At 36.1% G+C, this 19,552-nt stretch overlaps 1 protein-coding gene across 1 annotated transcript in view; it reads right to left on the reverse strand.

Annotated features, from left to right (window-relative positions):
* Positions 1 to 19,552, reverse strand: part of LOC122792731 (cingulin-like) — a 1,533,502-nt gene that overhangs the window by 277,214 nt on the left and 1,236,736 nt on the right. Inside the window, exon 18 of the mRNA XM_044060313.1 lies at positions 984 to 1,131. Coding sequence (XP_043916248.1) covers positions 984 to 1,131 — 148 coding nt within the window. The remainder of the gene's footprint in view (positions 1 to 983; positions 1,132 to 19,552) is intronic.

The following is a 19,552-nucleotide window of genomic DNA, read 5'->3' on the forward strand; positions in this document are numbered from 1 at the left end:
CATTACCAGGGAATTTTTAACTTTTTTCATAAGTCCCATTTTTACTTTTCAGTTATTTTCTAAACAGTATTTGTGATGGCAGAAATGAAATGGGCCATCTTAAAAGTTTGAGAATCACAACTAATAGGATACAATACATCAGTGAAGCAAATTACTAATAAAACAGTAAAGATAGGATATTATAATCTTACAGTGATGGCACAATAATCTTTTATTACAAAACATATACCAAATCTCAAAAACAATAATACATTATTAAAGAAATCTCATTAACACAAAGGTTCTTTTCCAGTCACTTTTAAGGAACATGCTGCTGCTTTCTGGTCATTAAGTGAAACTAGTGACAGCAAAGTGTTTTTAATGGTAGTAAATGGACCTACCAAGCACTCTGCTCTATGTATACCACCCCTCCATTCCTACACAAGGAAATTAACTCCAATAACCTATAATACTGGTCTTTCTATGCAATATGCCAAAGCTTGCAGAACTGCTTAGACGTTGCTTCCTATAGCCAGGATTAAGTAAATTTAAACATTTGCTGACCTCTGTTTTAAGCATCAAATACAAACGTTGCCTGCTTGAGCCAGTTATGTAACAGGTGAAGACTTTGACTTGTATCACTACAGTGCATATTAAAAGTTTTGCTGGAAAATAAACTGCAAAGCATCTCAGTTTCTCTGAAGTATGCTGCCACTGCTTGTTGAAGCTGATATTCCAACTTTTTACATAATTTCTGTAAAAGCTGTCAAGAAAAAGTGATGTCTGCAACTACCCTACAGCAAATGCAGAGATAAAGGAAGGAATATTATAACAGGAACACAAAATCAGATCTAGTCAGCAAGAAAAAGCAGCAAGTCAGGAATCAGCAAGCTGCATGCCGTCTGTGCCAAAAACTTGATTATCCTTCTATACAAAAGCTCAAAGCATGATTAAATAAATTAATGTTAGCAGACACAAAGTCTCGCAAACTTCATGAAACTTACCTAGTTGCTCAGTGTTCATTTCCTGTTGGGCATGTGAGACATCCTGAGATGATGTGGGTACTACTTCTTCAGGGACCTCAATCTCATTCATGTTGACTGAAGCTTCGCCATTGGTGACTACTACTGAGCCTACTGCAATTCCATGTTTCTGTTAATGATTTAGTAAACATATCATCAGAACAAACCATACCAGAATACACTACAGCATCTGATTAAAGCAGCTACAATATGCAGTCAGTGTAGCAATTTTCTGAACATCCATGGAGTTTACTCCTCTGCTGAGTTTTACTGCATCTTAGGAGCTTGTTATACATTAACTGAGCTCCATTATATTTGACTGGTAAAACAGTAGTGTCAGCAATCAATGGTTGTTACAGAAACACAAGTTCCATTTTACACAGCAGTCTGTTCTGTTCACTCAGTAATAAAGTAACAACCATACTGTAATGGTCTTCTGACTGGTACCTGTTCTGAACCACAGTAGTGTGACTATTTACGGACACGTCTCAATTTGTTTTTTTTTTCCCCCTCTTATGGAACAAAATGCAGCACGCTTGATGTATGTACTTGCTATTTTGCATTTCTGAACATTTTGCCAGTGTTCATATAAGGCCACCCATGTGTGCTGTACCAATCACCTTTACAGAGCATCTTACTTTACCAAAAAGAAAGGAAAAAAATAAAGGCAATATATCTTGTAATCTTTTCACTAATTAATACCAAGAAATTATAAAATAATTCCATAGCTTCCTGGAATGTTTTTAATGTACATTACTGCTCATGAAAAACTCATCTCTTCTTGCTAAAAAGTACAGTCACTATTTGAAACAAAGGCTCTAGACATGCAACTTGTGCATTTTAATTTGGGGAAGTCATAACTAGCAACATGCTGTTAAGATGTGTGCTGGAAAAAATTACTTATTGCATCATCCATTTTGGTTTTATTTCCTACCTTCATTTTGTCCTTAAGCCTGACCAATTCCGTTCTGAGAGCATCCCTCTCACTTCTAATGGCATCAAAGTATTCTTTCTGTCTTTCCAATGCCTGCATTTCATAAAGCAAGGAAAATAAACAAGAGGAAAGAAAAGTGACAGAACCGTAAAGACCACAAAACAAAAGTGAAGTCTTATAAAACAGATGTGAAAAGGGAGCAAGAAAGAGTAAATGCAGCTAAATCTCTTCAGGCTTTGAAAGAGTCGGGAAGCATAAGGTTCTCAGCATTGCACAGCAGACAAAGACATCACACAGCTCCCCCTTCATTAACTTTTGCAAGATTAACAATGCACATGAAAATAAATGCTGCTGAATGGATTAAACCACCCTGCTGTTCCCTTCCATATTCTTGAAAATGGAAATCTAAACATGGTTTACCTAACTAAAGAAAGAATGACAACTAATTTAAAAAAAGGATCAGAAGAGTGTTATTATCTGTATCTTGCTTGCAAAAAATGCCAGCCAAATACTCGGTTATATGAACAATAATTTTTGCTGCTATGACTTCTCAAAGTAGAAATGATATCAAGTGTTTGGATTTAATCAACAATTTACTCCAAATACTGAAAAAAGGACTTCACTGCACAACCTCTTGAATATGTGAATACAAAAACAGAATCGGCCCTCTCTGAAAACAAATGCACAACTGTGACACATTCATACACAAATAGCCTCCACACGACTTTAGTTCTTTGAAATGTCACAAACAAGAAAATATATGGAAACATGCTGTGTCAGTTCAAATACCATCTCTGTAACACAGGTTCAAAGATCCACAGCTGTTAAACCATACAAATCAGGTCATCATTCTTTGGTGCATTTTCCAAATCTACAACAGCAAAGTAAACTGAATTAACTGGTTCTTTCTTAACTAATTCATAAGCATAAAACATACGCAGAAATTAACTACAGATATTGGATAACATCTGGTTAAGAACAAAGAAAATACTTTGCCTCAGGGAAAGAATCATAGTACTGCTGCAATCCAATAAAGAACACGCTGAAAAGCAGACCACTACATCTACTTACTGCATGACAAAAGTCATTGCTTACTGTCAAACTGCTGCCTACTGCAGCAACACTATAAACATACTGCAGTGATGCAAAAAAAAGAACATACTAGTTAGCTCAATGGTACAAAACACATTAGTTTTAAGGATAGCTCATTATCACATATACACAACACTCCTGACAACTCCACCAAAGTTTAGAAAATCTGGTTTGGAAAGGACATTTACAGCAACCAAATGCGATTTTTCTGACTCTTCTAGGAAAGATGAAGGGCAGTGTCATGACAGGGAAGACACCAGCTAGAAACCTGTGTATAGCATTGTGTGCATCAGCCATGCACTGTAGCACAGATACTGTGATAGTTTACATAATTATAGGAAAGTGCATGTGATAAATGACCTGCTGCATTGCATGCCATGCCTTACTAGCAGATTAGGATATGCACATCCCCTACCATCACCACCCTCTTATGGTGGTCACAGACTGCTGGTATGAGAAGGTTACTATACATTTTAGTGGAATATACCCACAATTTGATTTTATTTAATCATTTCTGTTCTACAACTCTGGTATTGATTGAAAGTGTTTTGTACAAAGTACAATGAAAAAGTTGTGTTGTCTCAGGACCCATGGACCTTCAGGACCTAAGAACCACTAAAGAGCAAATGATAAGTAGGATGTTATTGGCAAACACACCTCTTGAATATCCCTATTTTGGAGAAACATTCATATTTTCAGGTCTGATTTATCACTGCACAGGATATCCATATGTTTGGAGGTACGTCCATATTTTCAGGCTTAATTTATCCTTCACACAATTTTTTGACTCCTCTTCATTTCATGAACTGCTTGGGTGGGGTGTAAAAACCTATTGATATATGTAGAATTAAGGTAGTAATTTCTCATATATTTTTACAGAGGTGGATGTCTAGATTAACATGCTTAGTTTACATTATGAAGAAACACTAAAAATGATAAAAGGCACGGAAAATAGTAAGTTGCTTGCATCTGCAAAGTTATTAACTTTTTTTTCCTCCATTAGTAAATGCTCTCAGTGGGAGACACGAAGTTTGCAGGTGCAAGGAGTTGGCCGGGGGAAGTCTGTACCATGTGTTCAGAGTGAAATTTACAAAGATTCAGTACTGCAACATTGCAAAGTTGTCAGCTGTTTTTTTTTTTTTCCTCACTGCAAACAACATTTACAGAGAGGTGAACTGTACATGCAGGAGCAAACTAATCTTGAGAGTCCTGAGCACACTCCTGAGAGAAATGTAAGATTTAAAGGTACAGTGGCACGCAGTTCAGTGAAACATTATTAAAGTTTGAAATTGCAGGTAGTGAATAAGATGTTGCAGCCTCCCCAGCAGTCTTAATACTTCAATACATGTACCAAAACAGATTCAATTTAATTTAAAAGTAGACAGTGTACTTTTTCTTGGGGCTAAAACTTAATGTTTACTGAAAGCAAGCAAGCTGTTTTTCACATGAAAGCAGAAAGAGTGGTTACCAGCAAACCAGAAAACAGATTAAAAAACATAGTGACCTACATTTTCCTACTCCAATGTATCTGTAGGAAAAATTCCATACGCAAAAACAAAATAAGCACTACAGTTTAATTTCTACAATTGTTTAGGGGGCGGTAGAACAACATTTTTACACTGAAACTATAAAATTTATTCAATATTTATTTATGGAATTGTTGAATAAAAGAACCTTATTTTATCTAAGTGTTCAGCAAATCGTTTCTTCCTTAAAGGCTCCACAAGAATAGAAGTTGGTCTGAACAGACATCTTTATGGTAACTGATATTTACTGCCAGAGGTTGTCACTGAGCCTGTTTTATTGTTGTTTGAATTTATTTATGTTTGTTTACTGGAAAGGTCCGAATGGAAATAAGCCCCATTTCAGCAGAGAGCCAGGGAGAAAAGTTCTAACATAAGCATAATACAAAAAGAAATAAGAATTACAACAGATAACAATGAGATAAAAATGTGCAGTTAATTATGCAAATTATCAATCACTGATGGGATACAGCATGTTATACAGTTAGTTATGCTAATGGGCAATTCTAGAGACAGACAAAACATACTGGGTGATCACTGTAAATACTTTGAAAAGTATGCAGCATAAATTATGCTCCAAGGCGAAGAGAGTAGACTGTCAGGGAGGATGAGAGAAAGCTGGAAGAAGTGTTAGTAGCTAGCCAGTAGATAATGAACAGAAAGATTGCGTCAGTACGTTTTTTACTGGCTTTGAGTTATATTTCGATTTTGTTTTGTAGTGTTCTACACACAACTCTCTCTCTCTCTCTCTCTCTATATATATATATATATATATATATATATATACACACACACACACACACACACACACACACACACACACACACACACACACACACGCACGCTTATATATTACGTAGCTGTAATTTTTTACAATGTTACTCTGTCACACTAAATATCTGTGTGGGCATATATTTACATCTATGCATCTACCCACACAATATACTCACAAATATGCATATACACCTATTCACCTGCTCACTTGAGCGTCATGTCTGAGTACAGCATTCAACCTCACTAATGCTAGAACACTGACTAAATACATATGTAAATACACAAAACTTCCATATAGTGTCTATTACCTGGGTCAAAATATGAAAAAGAAGACAACTATTTTCAGTTATTAAAATAAACAAGGGGTACTTTTTCAGGTTTTGTGGAATAAGTTGCAAAGGCAATGCAAGACAACTGAAAAAAGTCAAACCATAAAATGCCTAATCTGATGATCAACAGAAATGTAGCATCTCATAACTTTATCTTTGCATGCAAAACTGCTACTTCTAAGTTTAACTATTCCTTTGAGAATAACTTTTGGACTCTTACCCTCTTGCGAAAAATAGAAGCTTTAAAATGTCAATCATGCAAACAAAAATTCAATACTTGATTAATTAGAACCCTTTTCAGAGACTCCACAAGAATCATACCCCTATTTTTTTGTCCTTCCATTCTATGGTTTCCTGAAGGTCAGAAATCTCTCTGGCAGAGCTCTGCTGTTTCTGCTGCAGCTGTCGAATCTCCTACGTACACAGCAGCAGTGAGGAAGGGAAAGAGATAGACAGAAAAAAGGAAACAGTAGCAAAGGTTAAAGGAATGTGATTAAAGCATGAAAAAAGGTCATTATACAGAAGATAAGATTCAAATATGCAATTGTATGGACTGTTTAAAAATGCTAAAATGGTAATTGTCTACTAACATTTTCTAAAGATTTTTTTTTAATCACTGTCAAAACCCCCCCCCCCCCCCACACACACACACACACACATCAAGTTTCTAACTACTGCAGGGCATTTACTTGATTAAGAGTCCTAAACATCTGACGAAATCAGCAAAGAAAGCAGCCAGCCAGGAGTCAGAATCTTCAACCAGTGTGGGGTTAGGCGAGTTTCCCGAATATTTCTAAAAAGAGCCTAGCACTTCGCCTCCCTCTCCAAGAAATGTCTGGGAAACTCTGCACAATGCCGGTCGTGTTGTGCTTAGCTTCGGTGAATGCATTTCTCTTCTCATGCACAGTGCCCCATTATGTTGCTGTACACTCTCTTGAACATCAAATCACAAGATGCACTTGCAAGCCATCTGCCAGATGGAGGTCATGTGATGAGCCTCCACCAACAGCATTCCTGTGGATAGGTTAACTCAGCATTAGCCGCTACTCCCATCCCTCCCCGGGATATCTTTTTCCAACTGCAGATCTCCTGGTCAAATCCAGGCAAACTAGGGAATAGTCAGGACTAAAGCCTCTACCGGAAAGACCCAGCTAGCTTAAGAACAAGAGAGTGCTAGACATGCAAACTTGGATGCAATTTATTTTCTATTGGAAGTAAAACATGTTTCAAGAAAATAATCCAAAATACTAATCCAGTTATCAACTAGAAAATGGCACTCCAAAAGCCTCTTACTGTATACTACAGAAAAAAACATGAAAATACCAGGAAATGAGTCACATTATTTTAGAATTAGGATTTTGTTCTTCATAACTAAAACATTTCATTAGAATTCTGACAAAGTCTTAGTTATCAGGGACAAAAGTACTAAATCTAAAAACTCCAACTTGTTTGTTGGTATTTTTCATAATTTATCAAGAATGAAGAAAAAGAAGGTTAAATATGACAAAGGCAGTATTTTAAATAGTCACCTTGCAGAATCACCGAAGAGAACATGAAAACTTCATGGCTAAACTGTTAGATATTCTTACTTTTTATGCCCTAGATGATGACTAGTCCATCACTAACCATCTGAAAGCTTCATACTAAAAATGAAAAAATACATATTTGTCTTCATATGTTGACATTCTATGCATTACTCACGCATCAACATCACTCTACAAGTATTTTTTATTATACTTACATTTATTATACCCCAAAATGATCATGGGTACCTTCATACAGATATGACTGTTTTCCAGTCTCTCTTCTCCTTACAAAATGGAATTTGAGTTCCCATCGCATTTGAGTTCCTATCGCATAACAGCCTACACACTATGAGGATGTCTATTTTTCTCATTTAGTTACAGTAAGAGTGCTTTGAGTCATTGGCTGTTTAGATGACTATGAAATCAGAACCACTGCTTCTTTTTAACTAAATTACTCTGATCATTACTTACTATCAAAGCTCATAAAACACCCCAGTTATGTATTCTTCAATAATAAGAAAAGATGCGATAAAAAGATCTTAAATGTTCAGAGCTGTAGCTCTTGCAAAAAAATCCAGATCATCTCTCTCAATTTCTACCTATGTAAGTTGTCAGTTCTGTTTATGCATTGATAACCAAGAGATGCCCCTTCAAACAGCTTATAACACAAATGAAAAACTGCACTTACATGGATAAAGGCAACATTTCACTCACCAAAAAATAAGATTTACACACACACACACACACACACACACACACACACACACAGACAGACACACACACACACACACACACACATATATATATATATATATATATATATATATATACACTCACACACACATATATACATATATGTTTGTGTGTGCGTGTATATACATATATATATATTATATAGATATATATACATACACACACACACTGTAGTATAACTCATCATATAGAGATTTCTTTGAGAACCACCTCTTAGAAAAAAGAAAAAAAATCACTTCATATTCACATTACAGACCTCAGCAAGATTTATGACTGACGATGGTAAACACTGAAAAAACTGAAGGAACTTACAATAATTACAGATGATTGAGTAGAAGTACTTTTGCAGACAAAACACCTTTGGGAACTCATCTATGGGCAAGGTCCAACACCTGATCCAACTTTCAGACCCCCCCCCCATTCTCTTGGCAGGGCTAGCTCCTCCCCTCCCGATGTATATTATCAAACTCCCAATATAAAAGGGAGCCAACCCACATTACAGTCAGCTCTTAGCACAAGGAACCCTACGCTGCCTCCCGGAGAGATCACCAGAGGATATGGGCTTTCATCAGGACCACCCAACTTATTTTAGATGTAGAATTGTAGAATGCTCCCGCCCCTCCCTTTGGCAGTAGACCAGGGAAACTCAGCAACCCCCCCCCCCCCCATGCTTCCCCAGTAAAGCAATGACCAGGAGAACTTTCAAATGCAGTGGGGGAATGGATATCCACCCTGATCCATGGTTGTTCACAATGACAGAAGAGATAGATGGAGGGGAAAATGTACTACAACAGTGATCCTGCTCAAGCATATACTATTATGGATATGCCAAGAACAACAACAAACGTAGTAAAAGGCACCAAGAGGTAACTTTTCAGACTGCACAAAGTTTAATAAAACAACAGACTGAAACAGACAAGTAAAGTTTTCAACAAAATAAATATATCATTCAAGAACCTTGTATAATAGCAAATGGAAGCCTAAGTTCCATATTCCCAAACACATACTGAGCTTCCCACTGTGCCATCACTAAGTTGGCATAGCTGGCTCCACAAGGTGAGCCTAATGCGATGCCAACTTGCTGTAAGAAAATTTCGTTATCAAACATAACAAAATTGTTAGATAAAATAATATCCAACAATTCTTCTACAACTCTAATTTTTAGAGCTGGGGCTTTATAATATCTCATCCTGTCTACTACCCATCCAATTCCTATATCATGTGGGTTTGAAAAATATAGGTTGGTTATGTATGTGGTCAAGAAATTCACTTCTTTATTGTAGTGAATGTCATTCACATCTGCTAAAAAAGGCCACGAGTCCCTACAAAGTCAGATGTAATGTAATATTTTATCTAACATTAGTAGAGACTTTAAAATTTACAATTCTACACATTATGAATTGCAACCTTTATTGGTTGAATTATTTGCAAAAGGCTTTTCGTTTGTGCCAATGTCCTGGTTTCATTTACCCAATACACTACTAGATCTAAAAATGTATATATGGAATTTGAATTTGACATTATTAATGGGTAATCAAGCTGTAGGCGATGGTTTCAGGGTTGCAAGCACTTTTAATCCCCCCACCCATCCACTGCTTGTGGTTTATGAGAACCTATGTGAGTTTGAACTTAGGAAACTGTATGAATGGAACAAAGAAAGAAAAATGTTAGTAGGGCAAAAATTGAAGCACTGAATAATTTGAGAACACTGCCTATAAGGGTGTTAAAACCAGATAACGGAGGTGGATTGGTAGTAATTGAGGTGTCGGATTGTAAGGAGAGGATGAGGAAAGTTTTAAACAGTGATACGTATGCCAGAGTGAGCTTGAATGAAATGAATGTGGCATACAGAAATATAAAGTCATTTTTAAATGACGTGTTTATAATGGGATTAATAGACATGCAAACATTAAACTATGTTGGCTCCTAGGATCTCCTCCCTGTTTGGAGCCCCCAAAATCCACAAAAACATTTATGATCCACCTATGAGGGCTTTAGATGACGCTAGGGCAATCAATCAATTTTGCCTCAGCAAAATTTGTGGACAATATTTTAAAGAAATATGTGGTGAAGGAGAAAGAAATGTGTAGGGACTCGTGGGCTTTTTTAGCAGATGTGAATAACATTCACTACAAGAAGGAAGTGAATTTCTTGACCACATACATAACCAACCTATATTTTTCGATCCCACATGATATTGGAATTGGATGGATAGTAGACAGGATGAGATATTATAAAGCCCAAGCTCTAGAAATTAGAGTTGTAGAAGAATTGTTGGATATTATTTTATCTAATAATTTTGTTATGTTTGATAAAATTTTCTTACAGCAAGTTGGCATAGCAATGGGCTTACCTTGTGGAGCCAGCTATGCCAACTTAGTGATGGCACAGTGGGAAGCTCAGTATGTGTTTGGGAATATGGAACTTAGGTCTTCCATTTGCTATTATACAAGGTTCTTGGACGATATATTTATTTTGTTGAAAACTTGTCTGTTTCAATTTGCTGTTTTATTACACTTTGTGCAGTCGGAAAAATTACCTCTTGGTGCCTTTTACTACGTTTGTTGATATACTACCATGGCAAGTTCCTTACACAACTGCACAGTGTTCTCAGTATAGACTCCCAAAGCATGACTGCTAATGCTAAATGTTGGCCATTTCCCTAAGGCAGGTTGAACAGCTTACTGCAAAATTTCCAATCTGCAATACTTAGGAAATGTGTGCATGCAGGATAAAGAAGCTGTCTCCAGGATGGTATGGGTCTTTACCCTTTGAAAAAAAGCAGCAGTAGCCATAGCGGTCCTAGCAGAATTTCGCCTGACATGCATCTGTAAAGTTTTCCTATAGCTAGACCAAAACAACAACAAAAAAATACAGTGAGACAGACATTTAAAGATAACCTGCTTAGAGATGGATCTTCTGCCTTACTGGCAACAAAATGAACAAAAAAATGCTTCAGCCTTCTTCAAGTCCTTGCTTCTATAACAATAACACCTTAATTATCTAAGGACATCCAGATCCTATCTTCCTTACTCTTGGATTATGTAAAAAGGATGACAAACTATGTTCTGGTTCAAACTCAATTCTATAATTGATGAACCACAACCAAATAACTGGAAACTGGAACAATATCACAAACTGTAGGCCAATATCAAAGTAGTAATAAAAAGAATTTAATAAAAAATGAAAGTCAAATACACAACGATCTTCTCTAGTGCCTCGGCCACACTTGCCTTTAACAGAGCATACCAAAACTGATCACTCTAATCTACTTATATACTACATCATATACAGTTATTCAATTAATCAATTAAAAAAAAAACACTTCACAATAAAAGCCTAAAATGCGTAAATCCCCATTACTTATACAAAACTTTTCCATACACATTCCTAATTACGCCCTAATGGGCTCATCATATTGAATTTCAAAATCATAAGAGCCTCTTTTTTTCCTTAATATATATTTTACATGCTGTTCATTCATAAAGATGTTACTCTTTATTTTATCTAACACTGTCACTAGTAGCCCCTCAGGGCTACCATTATGATACCTATTAAAATGTATTGCTATAGGGCTAGTCTGTTTATTATTTTTAATATCCCTAATGTGCTCCTTTATTCTACAGGCAAACTGTCTTTTAGTCTCTCCGACATAAAATTTATTACAAGGGCATTTAAGCCCATATACAACTCTCTCAGTTCTACAATTAAAAGACTCATTAGTTTGAAAATTAATGCCATTAATATTAATAAATTCTTTACTTATATATTTACAAATACATTTACCACAGGCTTGTGTGCCCTGTATATCAACTGACTTCACAAATGTAGCATTTAGCATGTTAAATTTACTATGAACTATGAAGTCTTTTATACTTCTGCCCCTTCTAAAGGAGGAACACAATTTTTTACATTCTAAAAAATAAACTTCCCTTTTGACTATTCTCCAACTATGTTTGACTTGTTCCAAAACTTCATCAGATAATATAGAATAGGTGGAAGTAAAATAAATACATTCACCATCATTGCTTTTATTTTTATATTTATTTCCACCATAATTATATCCAATTTTATTATTTAATACTTTATTTAAACTATCCTTTAAATCTACTTCAGGATAGCCTCTCTCATGGAATTTATTAAAAGTCTCATACAACTCTGTTTTCCTAATGTCTAAGTCATTACATAATCGCTTAACTCTAACAAACTCAGTATACGGTATAGATTTAATAGTATGGGGGGTGGTAACTACCACCATGTAAAATACCATTTATTTCTTTAAATTTTCTATGTATACTGGTAGTAATATAAGCACCAATTTGTCCCTTCAAAACTACATTTAAATAATGTACTTCTGTCCCCCTTTGTAAACCATCAAATTTTCCCCCTACATTATTTTTCTGTATTTCATCTATAAACATAATCTTGTCCTCCCTTGCAAATAAATATATATATATATATATATATATATATATATATATATATATATATATATACATACACACACACACACACAAATTCTCAAAATGACCCATAAATATATTTGCATAACTTGGAGCAAAAGGTGCCCTCATAGCAGTTCCCTGAGTCTGCTTATAAAGACTCCCATTAAATTCGAATATGTTATTCTTCAAACAAATCATAATTAAATCAGTAATATATTCTGTAACTGGATTTTCACCTAAATAATATTTTATTGCCTGTATACCATCAAGATGCTTAATAATGGTATATAAGCTAACATCCAGAACAAGAAAATACATATCTTTTTCCCATTTTATGTTACCAATTTTATCTAAGAATTCAAACACACCCTTCACATAAGATGGCAATTTCTTAACTGTAGGTAACAAAAATTCATGGAGGAAACATGCTAAATTATGCAAAAAACTACCACTTGCCGAAACTATAGGTCATCCGGGTGGGTCTATCATGCTTTTGTGAATCTTAGGAAGACAATAAAAACATGGCATTCTAGGATTTTTAATAATAAACTTCTCCTGCACATCCTTTTGTGAGAAATAATGTAATCTATGCCCTTTATTTATCAAGTCATTATATTCTTTTTGGGCTTTTTCATATTCTACCATATTATTTTTTTTATATACCTGTTCATCATTTAAATTTGTATAACACATAGTTAAATATTGTATATAACTTAAAATAACTAACTTACCCCCCTTATCTGCAGGTTTGAATATTAATTCAGCCTTTCGACTTTATTTAGGCATTCCCATTCTTTCCTATCCATATTATATCTCACATTCTTTTTGTGCTTCAAAAATACATGAAATTGCTTTTCCATGTTATACCCAAGTGACATATTAAAATGCCTGATACTTTCATTTCTTTGCGGAGGCATAAAGTCACTTTTTACCTTAATACCATCTGTATTTAATTTACAATAAGCATTTTCAATCTTCGTAGAATGACAAGAATAGAAACGGTCATCAGTACTAATTAAATCAGCACTCATATCTTCATATATAAAATTTTCAGTTACATTAGTTCTAAAATAATCTAACAAATTTAATTTCCGACTAAAACAAAAAACATCCCCTTTTAATTCATGCAGTCTAGGTAGAACAGTAGGGACAAACTTCAGATCCCTTTCAAGAACACTCAAATCACAATCCAATAGTTCATATCCAGATAAGTTAACAACATACTTACAATTAGTAGAAACTATATTAAACAATTCAGTCCCATTTCTCCCGTTTAAATGTTCGTTGATATGTATTTTGTTCCTTATAGTGTCCCTGTCCATTCCAACTTCATTTGCGACCTGTCTGGGCTCCTCGAAAAGTATTCAAATAATTACTGTTCCCCGCTTTAGGTAAACCTGGAACACCTGGAAAATCTTCAGCATCCGTTTCACCTTCTGTAAATGATGTACCACTTCCCCCTGATGTATACACACGGCCTCCCTTGCTCGCGTTGTGCTTCTGTTTAAATTGAACCTGTTGGCGCTTAGCCTTAGGATTGGTCACCACTAGAAACGCTCGCTTGTTTTCGTAATCACGTAGATCACGAAACAATTTGCTTTTCTTTCTATCAATCAGTTCCTGCTCAAAAAACAGCAATTGTTCATTAGTTTTTATAAGGAATTGTTGCAATATTTTGTTAGTAATGTCTCTACATATATTTTTAATTTCTTCTCTAAGTTTTTGTTTCTTAAGCATATCTCTTTCCACCAAGATGTGAACCCAATCTAGGCTACATCTGTGAGCAGCTGCAATCCACCTATCATGAAATTGCTTCTCTTCCGCTACTGTTAGGTCAAACGGAGTGGAAGGGTTTTTAACAGTTCGGAGTCCCCGTGGGGTAATTTCAAGTTCCTCATATCTCTGCCAACTTTGTAAGTTCAGGAACACTGAAGTCTCTTTAAATAACAATTTTTCAACTTTTACATACATATCTCGAACTTCTGGAATGACTGTAGTTTCCGTTTTTTTACCAATTTTAGAAAACGGATTTTGTTGCCATATTTTCCTCTCCTGTTCCCATTTACTCAAAACTGTGGTGATAACTGCTGATGAACTACCACTTTCATTTCTACCTTGTACCACCGATGCAGTAGATGCAGTACATGAGCCATTCGCTCCATTTGTAGTTACCAAAAAATTATCCATGGATTTCTGTGTAGTATCCATAGCAGTATCACAAAACACCCTTGGTAGTCCCAAAAAGGATTCGCTGGCCATAAATCTTGATGAACCACCACCAAATAACTGGAAATTGAAATGATACCACAAACTGTAGGCCAATATCAAAGTAGTAATAAAAAGAATTTAATAAAAAATGAAAGTCAAATACACAATGATCTTCTCTAGCACCTCGGCCACACTTGCCTTGAGGGGCTACTAGTGACAGTGTTAGATAATATAAAGAGTAACACATTTATGAATGAACAGCATGTAAAATATACATTAAGGAAAAAAGAGGCTATGATTTTGAAATTCAATACGATGAGCCCATTAGGGCTTAATCAGGAATGTGTATGGAAAAGTTTTGTATAAGTAATGGGGATTTACGCATTTTAGGCTTTTATTGTGAAGTGTTTTATTTAATTGATTAATTGAATAAATGTATATGACGTAGTATACAAGTAGATTAGGTTGATCAATTTTTGGTATACTCTGTTAAAGGCAAGTGTGGCCGAGGTGCTAGAGAAGATCGTTGTGTATTTGACTTTCATTTTTTATTAAATTCTTTTTATTACTATTTTGATATACTGGCCTACTGTTTGTGGTATTGTTTCAATTCTGTAATTACCCACCATGTAAAAGAAGGTTTTGTATGTAAAACAGACTAAAAAGGGCCCCTTACAGATAAAGACAGATAAACACCCAAAGCTCAGCTATTTTTCCTGGTTGATTTTAAGTCTCTGACAGGGTTAATAGTTGCCAGTTTAAAGGAGAACTGGGCCAACTTTTCCAACACAAAGTTCAAATCACATGGCGAGGTCACTGTTCTTTAATGGAGCAGTCCTTCAGTAGATGGGCTGAGACTGGGAACAACTGAGCCTTCATTAAGGAATAAATTAAACCTGCAGCAAAAATGTCTGACAGGTACAGTAAAAAAGCAAGTATACTCGCACTATGTTGGAAGCCCGCTCCATCCTCTGAAACCAGATAAAAAGCATTTTCCATTTAGTTAAGCGGGACTTCTTAGTACTATTTCCTAGCCTCCCTCAAAATTTTTGCCTGTCCTCTGAAGAAAGGTATCTAAAGGGCAGCACAGGCAGATAATCCAAGCTGTCAGTTTGAAAGCCTGCAGGTTTGGGTTTACCAAGGACCCCTAGAAATAGATCTTGGTCAATTTCTCATGCTTGCATAGCCAGCCTTCAAGGAGACAGGTAACGTATCTCCCACCCCACTGACATACTGCATCACTGCAGTGCAGTCTGTTATAAGATACAAGACCCCTGGTTCCCACAGTATCCTGAATTTCATTGTTATTTTATTAGATAGACTATGTTCTAATTAATGTGAACTTGCACTCGGCTGTTTTGTAAATTCTGTATTAACCAGACTACTTTGTACTATTCTTTGTATTTTTTTCCTTTATATCTCTGGGTTGATCCTGAACATGGTCAAATGGAACCAGTACTCTTCCCTGGTCCAACAAGCAAAAATAAAACAAAATGTTGCGTCTCAATCTGGTAGTTGCTCCATTTGCCTTGAACCCTCAGACTGGCCAGTGAACTACCCAGGCCATGTCTGAAGCATCTATGGTTAAGGTCCAAGTACCTGGTGCACATGTGAAGAAGATACCGATGTTGATTTAGGCCCAATAACTTCACTGCAACGGAGCAAGGAGATCGACTTCTTTAGTCACCGAGTGTGCTACTTTCAAATGGACCTGATGTCCCATGGTACTCTCCTCATACACAGCCTTGCAAATGGGAAGATTATGATAAAAGAAAGTTATGTTTCATTTCTTAACCTGCTTTTAAATTCATTTTAACAGGCTGCATCTGCTTTAGCTAAGGTATTTATGCAACAAGCGTATTTTACATTTATTTTTTTATATTTTTCCCCCAACAGATTTGTTTTTCAATTGAACTGTACAGGTTATAGGTCACATTAAAGGTGGGAAAAGTTTTGAAATGATTTATTGTGGTCTAATTTTTTTATATCACAAAAAAATGCCATTTTAACAGAGGTGTGTACACTTTTTATATTCACTGTGTGTGGGTCTTTGTGTCTTGTCCATACTATGTGTCGTGTGTGTATGTGTGTGTGTGTTACAACCTGTTTGGTGTTGTGTTAGGTGAGAACTTTGCATCCAGCGACACTGTGTAACATCTCTCATATACTGTATCAGTTTGCTGTAGAATTAGATGGTCATTAGTAAGCATAAGACAATTGCTGCATTGCCTCAGGACACCCAAATCCATCAAGATGGCTGCAGATACAGTAAGAAAGTGTAAATCCAAGGTTATATATCCTTAATTTGTGCTTTATTACTTGTGGAATGGTATAAGAGGGGTTAACACATCTGGCTGTTGCTTGTACTTGCAGGGCAGTGTTCCTTAAGGGGAATGCCAGTCATTCTTTGCACAACTAGGTACTGTGGAGTTTCTGAAGTAGTCTTTCATAGAGAAATATTTTAATTCAAACTATTCACAACTATTCAGGGCAGTGAAGGCACCTCACAAACTTAAAACACAATTAAATATAAATAAATTAATAAATAAATCTAATATCACTGTTACAACAGTAAAAACAGTACACTCATTATTAAGCAAATGTATTAAAGATCTCTTTGCCTGGTGCAAAATTACATACTTACTGTAAACAGCCAATAAACTGAGAGAGGAAGGGAATTCTGTCAAATTGTTACAAGTCCAGACCATTTCCTTAAAAATTACTGGCGCCTCTCCATGACCCATGTAGCCCATACTGGGTCTATATTATAATCTCGAAGGTTTAAAACTTCGAAACACTAAAGATCGAACTTTAGTGATCAAAGTCTTAAACCATCGAAACGAAATAAAAAAAAAATACTAAATTAAAAAAATATAGTGTGTAGGCAGGGGGCAAGCCCCCCAGCCCCCCCTACACCCCATACTTAAATATACTAACTCCGAGAATGCACTACATTGAAGTAAACAGAAATCTCCCCCTATGGAGATTTTCCGTTCAAACGTTCGATGTAGTGCGCTTTCAGTATTCTCGTGTCACCAACAATATCGTATTCGATATTGTCAGACTTTGAGATTTTCATATAGACCCGCCCATACCATGCACTTGAACAAACTAGAGACAATCCTCATTCAACCCAACACAATATTAGATGGGGACTAACTACCCCAATATTAACTTGGAATCAAACATGACCTCAAACATACAGGCCTTAGAGATTCCTAGACTATGTCAACATAAACACCTTGAAACAGCTAGTCTGCACACCCATCAGGGGCGCAAGTATCCTTAAACTGGTCCTCACAAACATGGGGGCAAGATGCACTCCCCCTAGTGTAATGTTATCATTAGTCAGGTCGGGCCATGAAGCTGTCTCCTTTGAAATAAATATCAGGTTTGGGACTTCAACTAACCCTGGAACATTTAAAAAATTATTCTGTGGCTAACTATCTTCTGCTGAGCAGCAGTCTAGCAAAATTCAAGGCCTCCCAAACCATGAGAACACAGTTGTCTATGGGGAACTGTTCACTGAAACCCTTTGCAATCATGTAAATAACTGCAAAGAGATGGAATCCTAATATAAATAGGTTGTACAACAAAGGAAAGAAAATCATGTCTCAAAACAGGAAGGGCAAAAAATACCTCATCAATCTGAGCAAGCAACTCTGGGACTAATCTAGTCCGTCAAAGTCACAGCTGAAATAAAAATAGCATCCAAAGCAAAGGACAACCATGAGGCTTTCTTCAGTTATGTCCACATCCTTAAAGGCAACACCAAACAATGTAGAGAACTAATGGTGAATGGAACCACCTATATGGAACCGGAGGATATAGCAAATCTGCTGGCTGATAAATTTAGCTCCAATTCTACCCTCCATCATCCTCAGTCAACCCCCAAGAAATACCCACCACTATTTCTGCTATCACTATTGAGCGGGTACTCACTGCACAAGTCCAAGAACACTACTTTGATGAGCCCCAGTAATACCCCCGGAATGCCTCCGGAACAGAATAAAATATGAAATGTCAGGCCAGCTACAATCTCTATTTAACATAATCATACCCTCTAGACTCAAACGAATGGATGACTGCAATGGTTGTCCCACTGCACAAAGGGGAGTCTTTCCACAGAGAAGGGGAACTACACACATAAGAATGACTAGTCTAAAATGCAAAGTTATAAAAAGAGTCATCATGGATCTAATAAGCAATGACATTGGAAATGTACAGACACTAGACCCTATCCAGTTTGATTTTGTCAAAGGTAGGTCATGCCTACTAACCTGGTGGACTGCTTCAAAAAGGACACTAAAGTTATGGATAAGGGAAAAACAGCACACACTGCCTACCTCAACCTGGCCACTTGGACATTGTAGATAAACTTACAAAATTAGGCATACAGCCATATGTCACCCGATGGATATCCAGCTGGTTCACTGACAGGACACAAGAAATATAGGAGAATTCACTTCCAGAAAGATATCAGTTACTAGTGGAGTTCTGTCTAGCCCAATTTTGGAACCTCCATGTATAATGACTGAACACTCTCTGGCCCATGCATAACATGGCCATGTCCATCATCCCATATAATTTTAAATATTCTGCCAAAAGTCTTGCCTGTTGTACATTTGTGCTTTTCCTTGGGTTGCTTGATGTATACCGTTTATCATACAGAAGGTTACAGTTCCTCATTATAATTAAAATTTCTTATTGAAAACTTATATCCCCTAGAATACCTCTCATCTCTTCTATCTTTACTCCAGGAGGCATAGAGAGATTCATTAGTGTCAATTCTTTCAGTTCACTTATACTCTCTGATCATTACATATCTCTATTTTTTCATTTACTATTCATTGCAAATCTTTTTTTTTTTCTTCTATTCATATGAAGGGACTCTTCTGCACTATAGTTATGACCTCCCTTTTTCCTACCACCCTTCAATTCTTCTAAAAAGATATTACATCACTAAA

This window comes from Protopterus annectens, chromosome 2.part0 (genome assembly GCF_019279795.1).
Source record: "Protopterus annectens isolate FY-2018-M chromosome 2.part0, PAN1.0, whole genome shotgun sequence".
Lineage (NCBI taxonomy): Eukaryota > Metazoa > Chordata > Ceratodontiformes > Protopteridae > Protopterus > Protopterus annectens.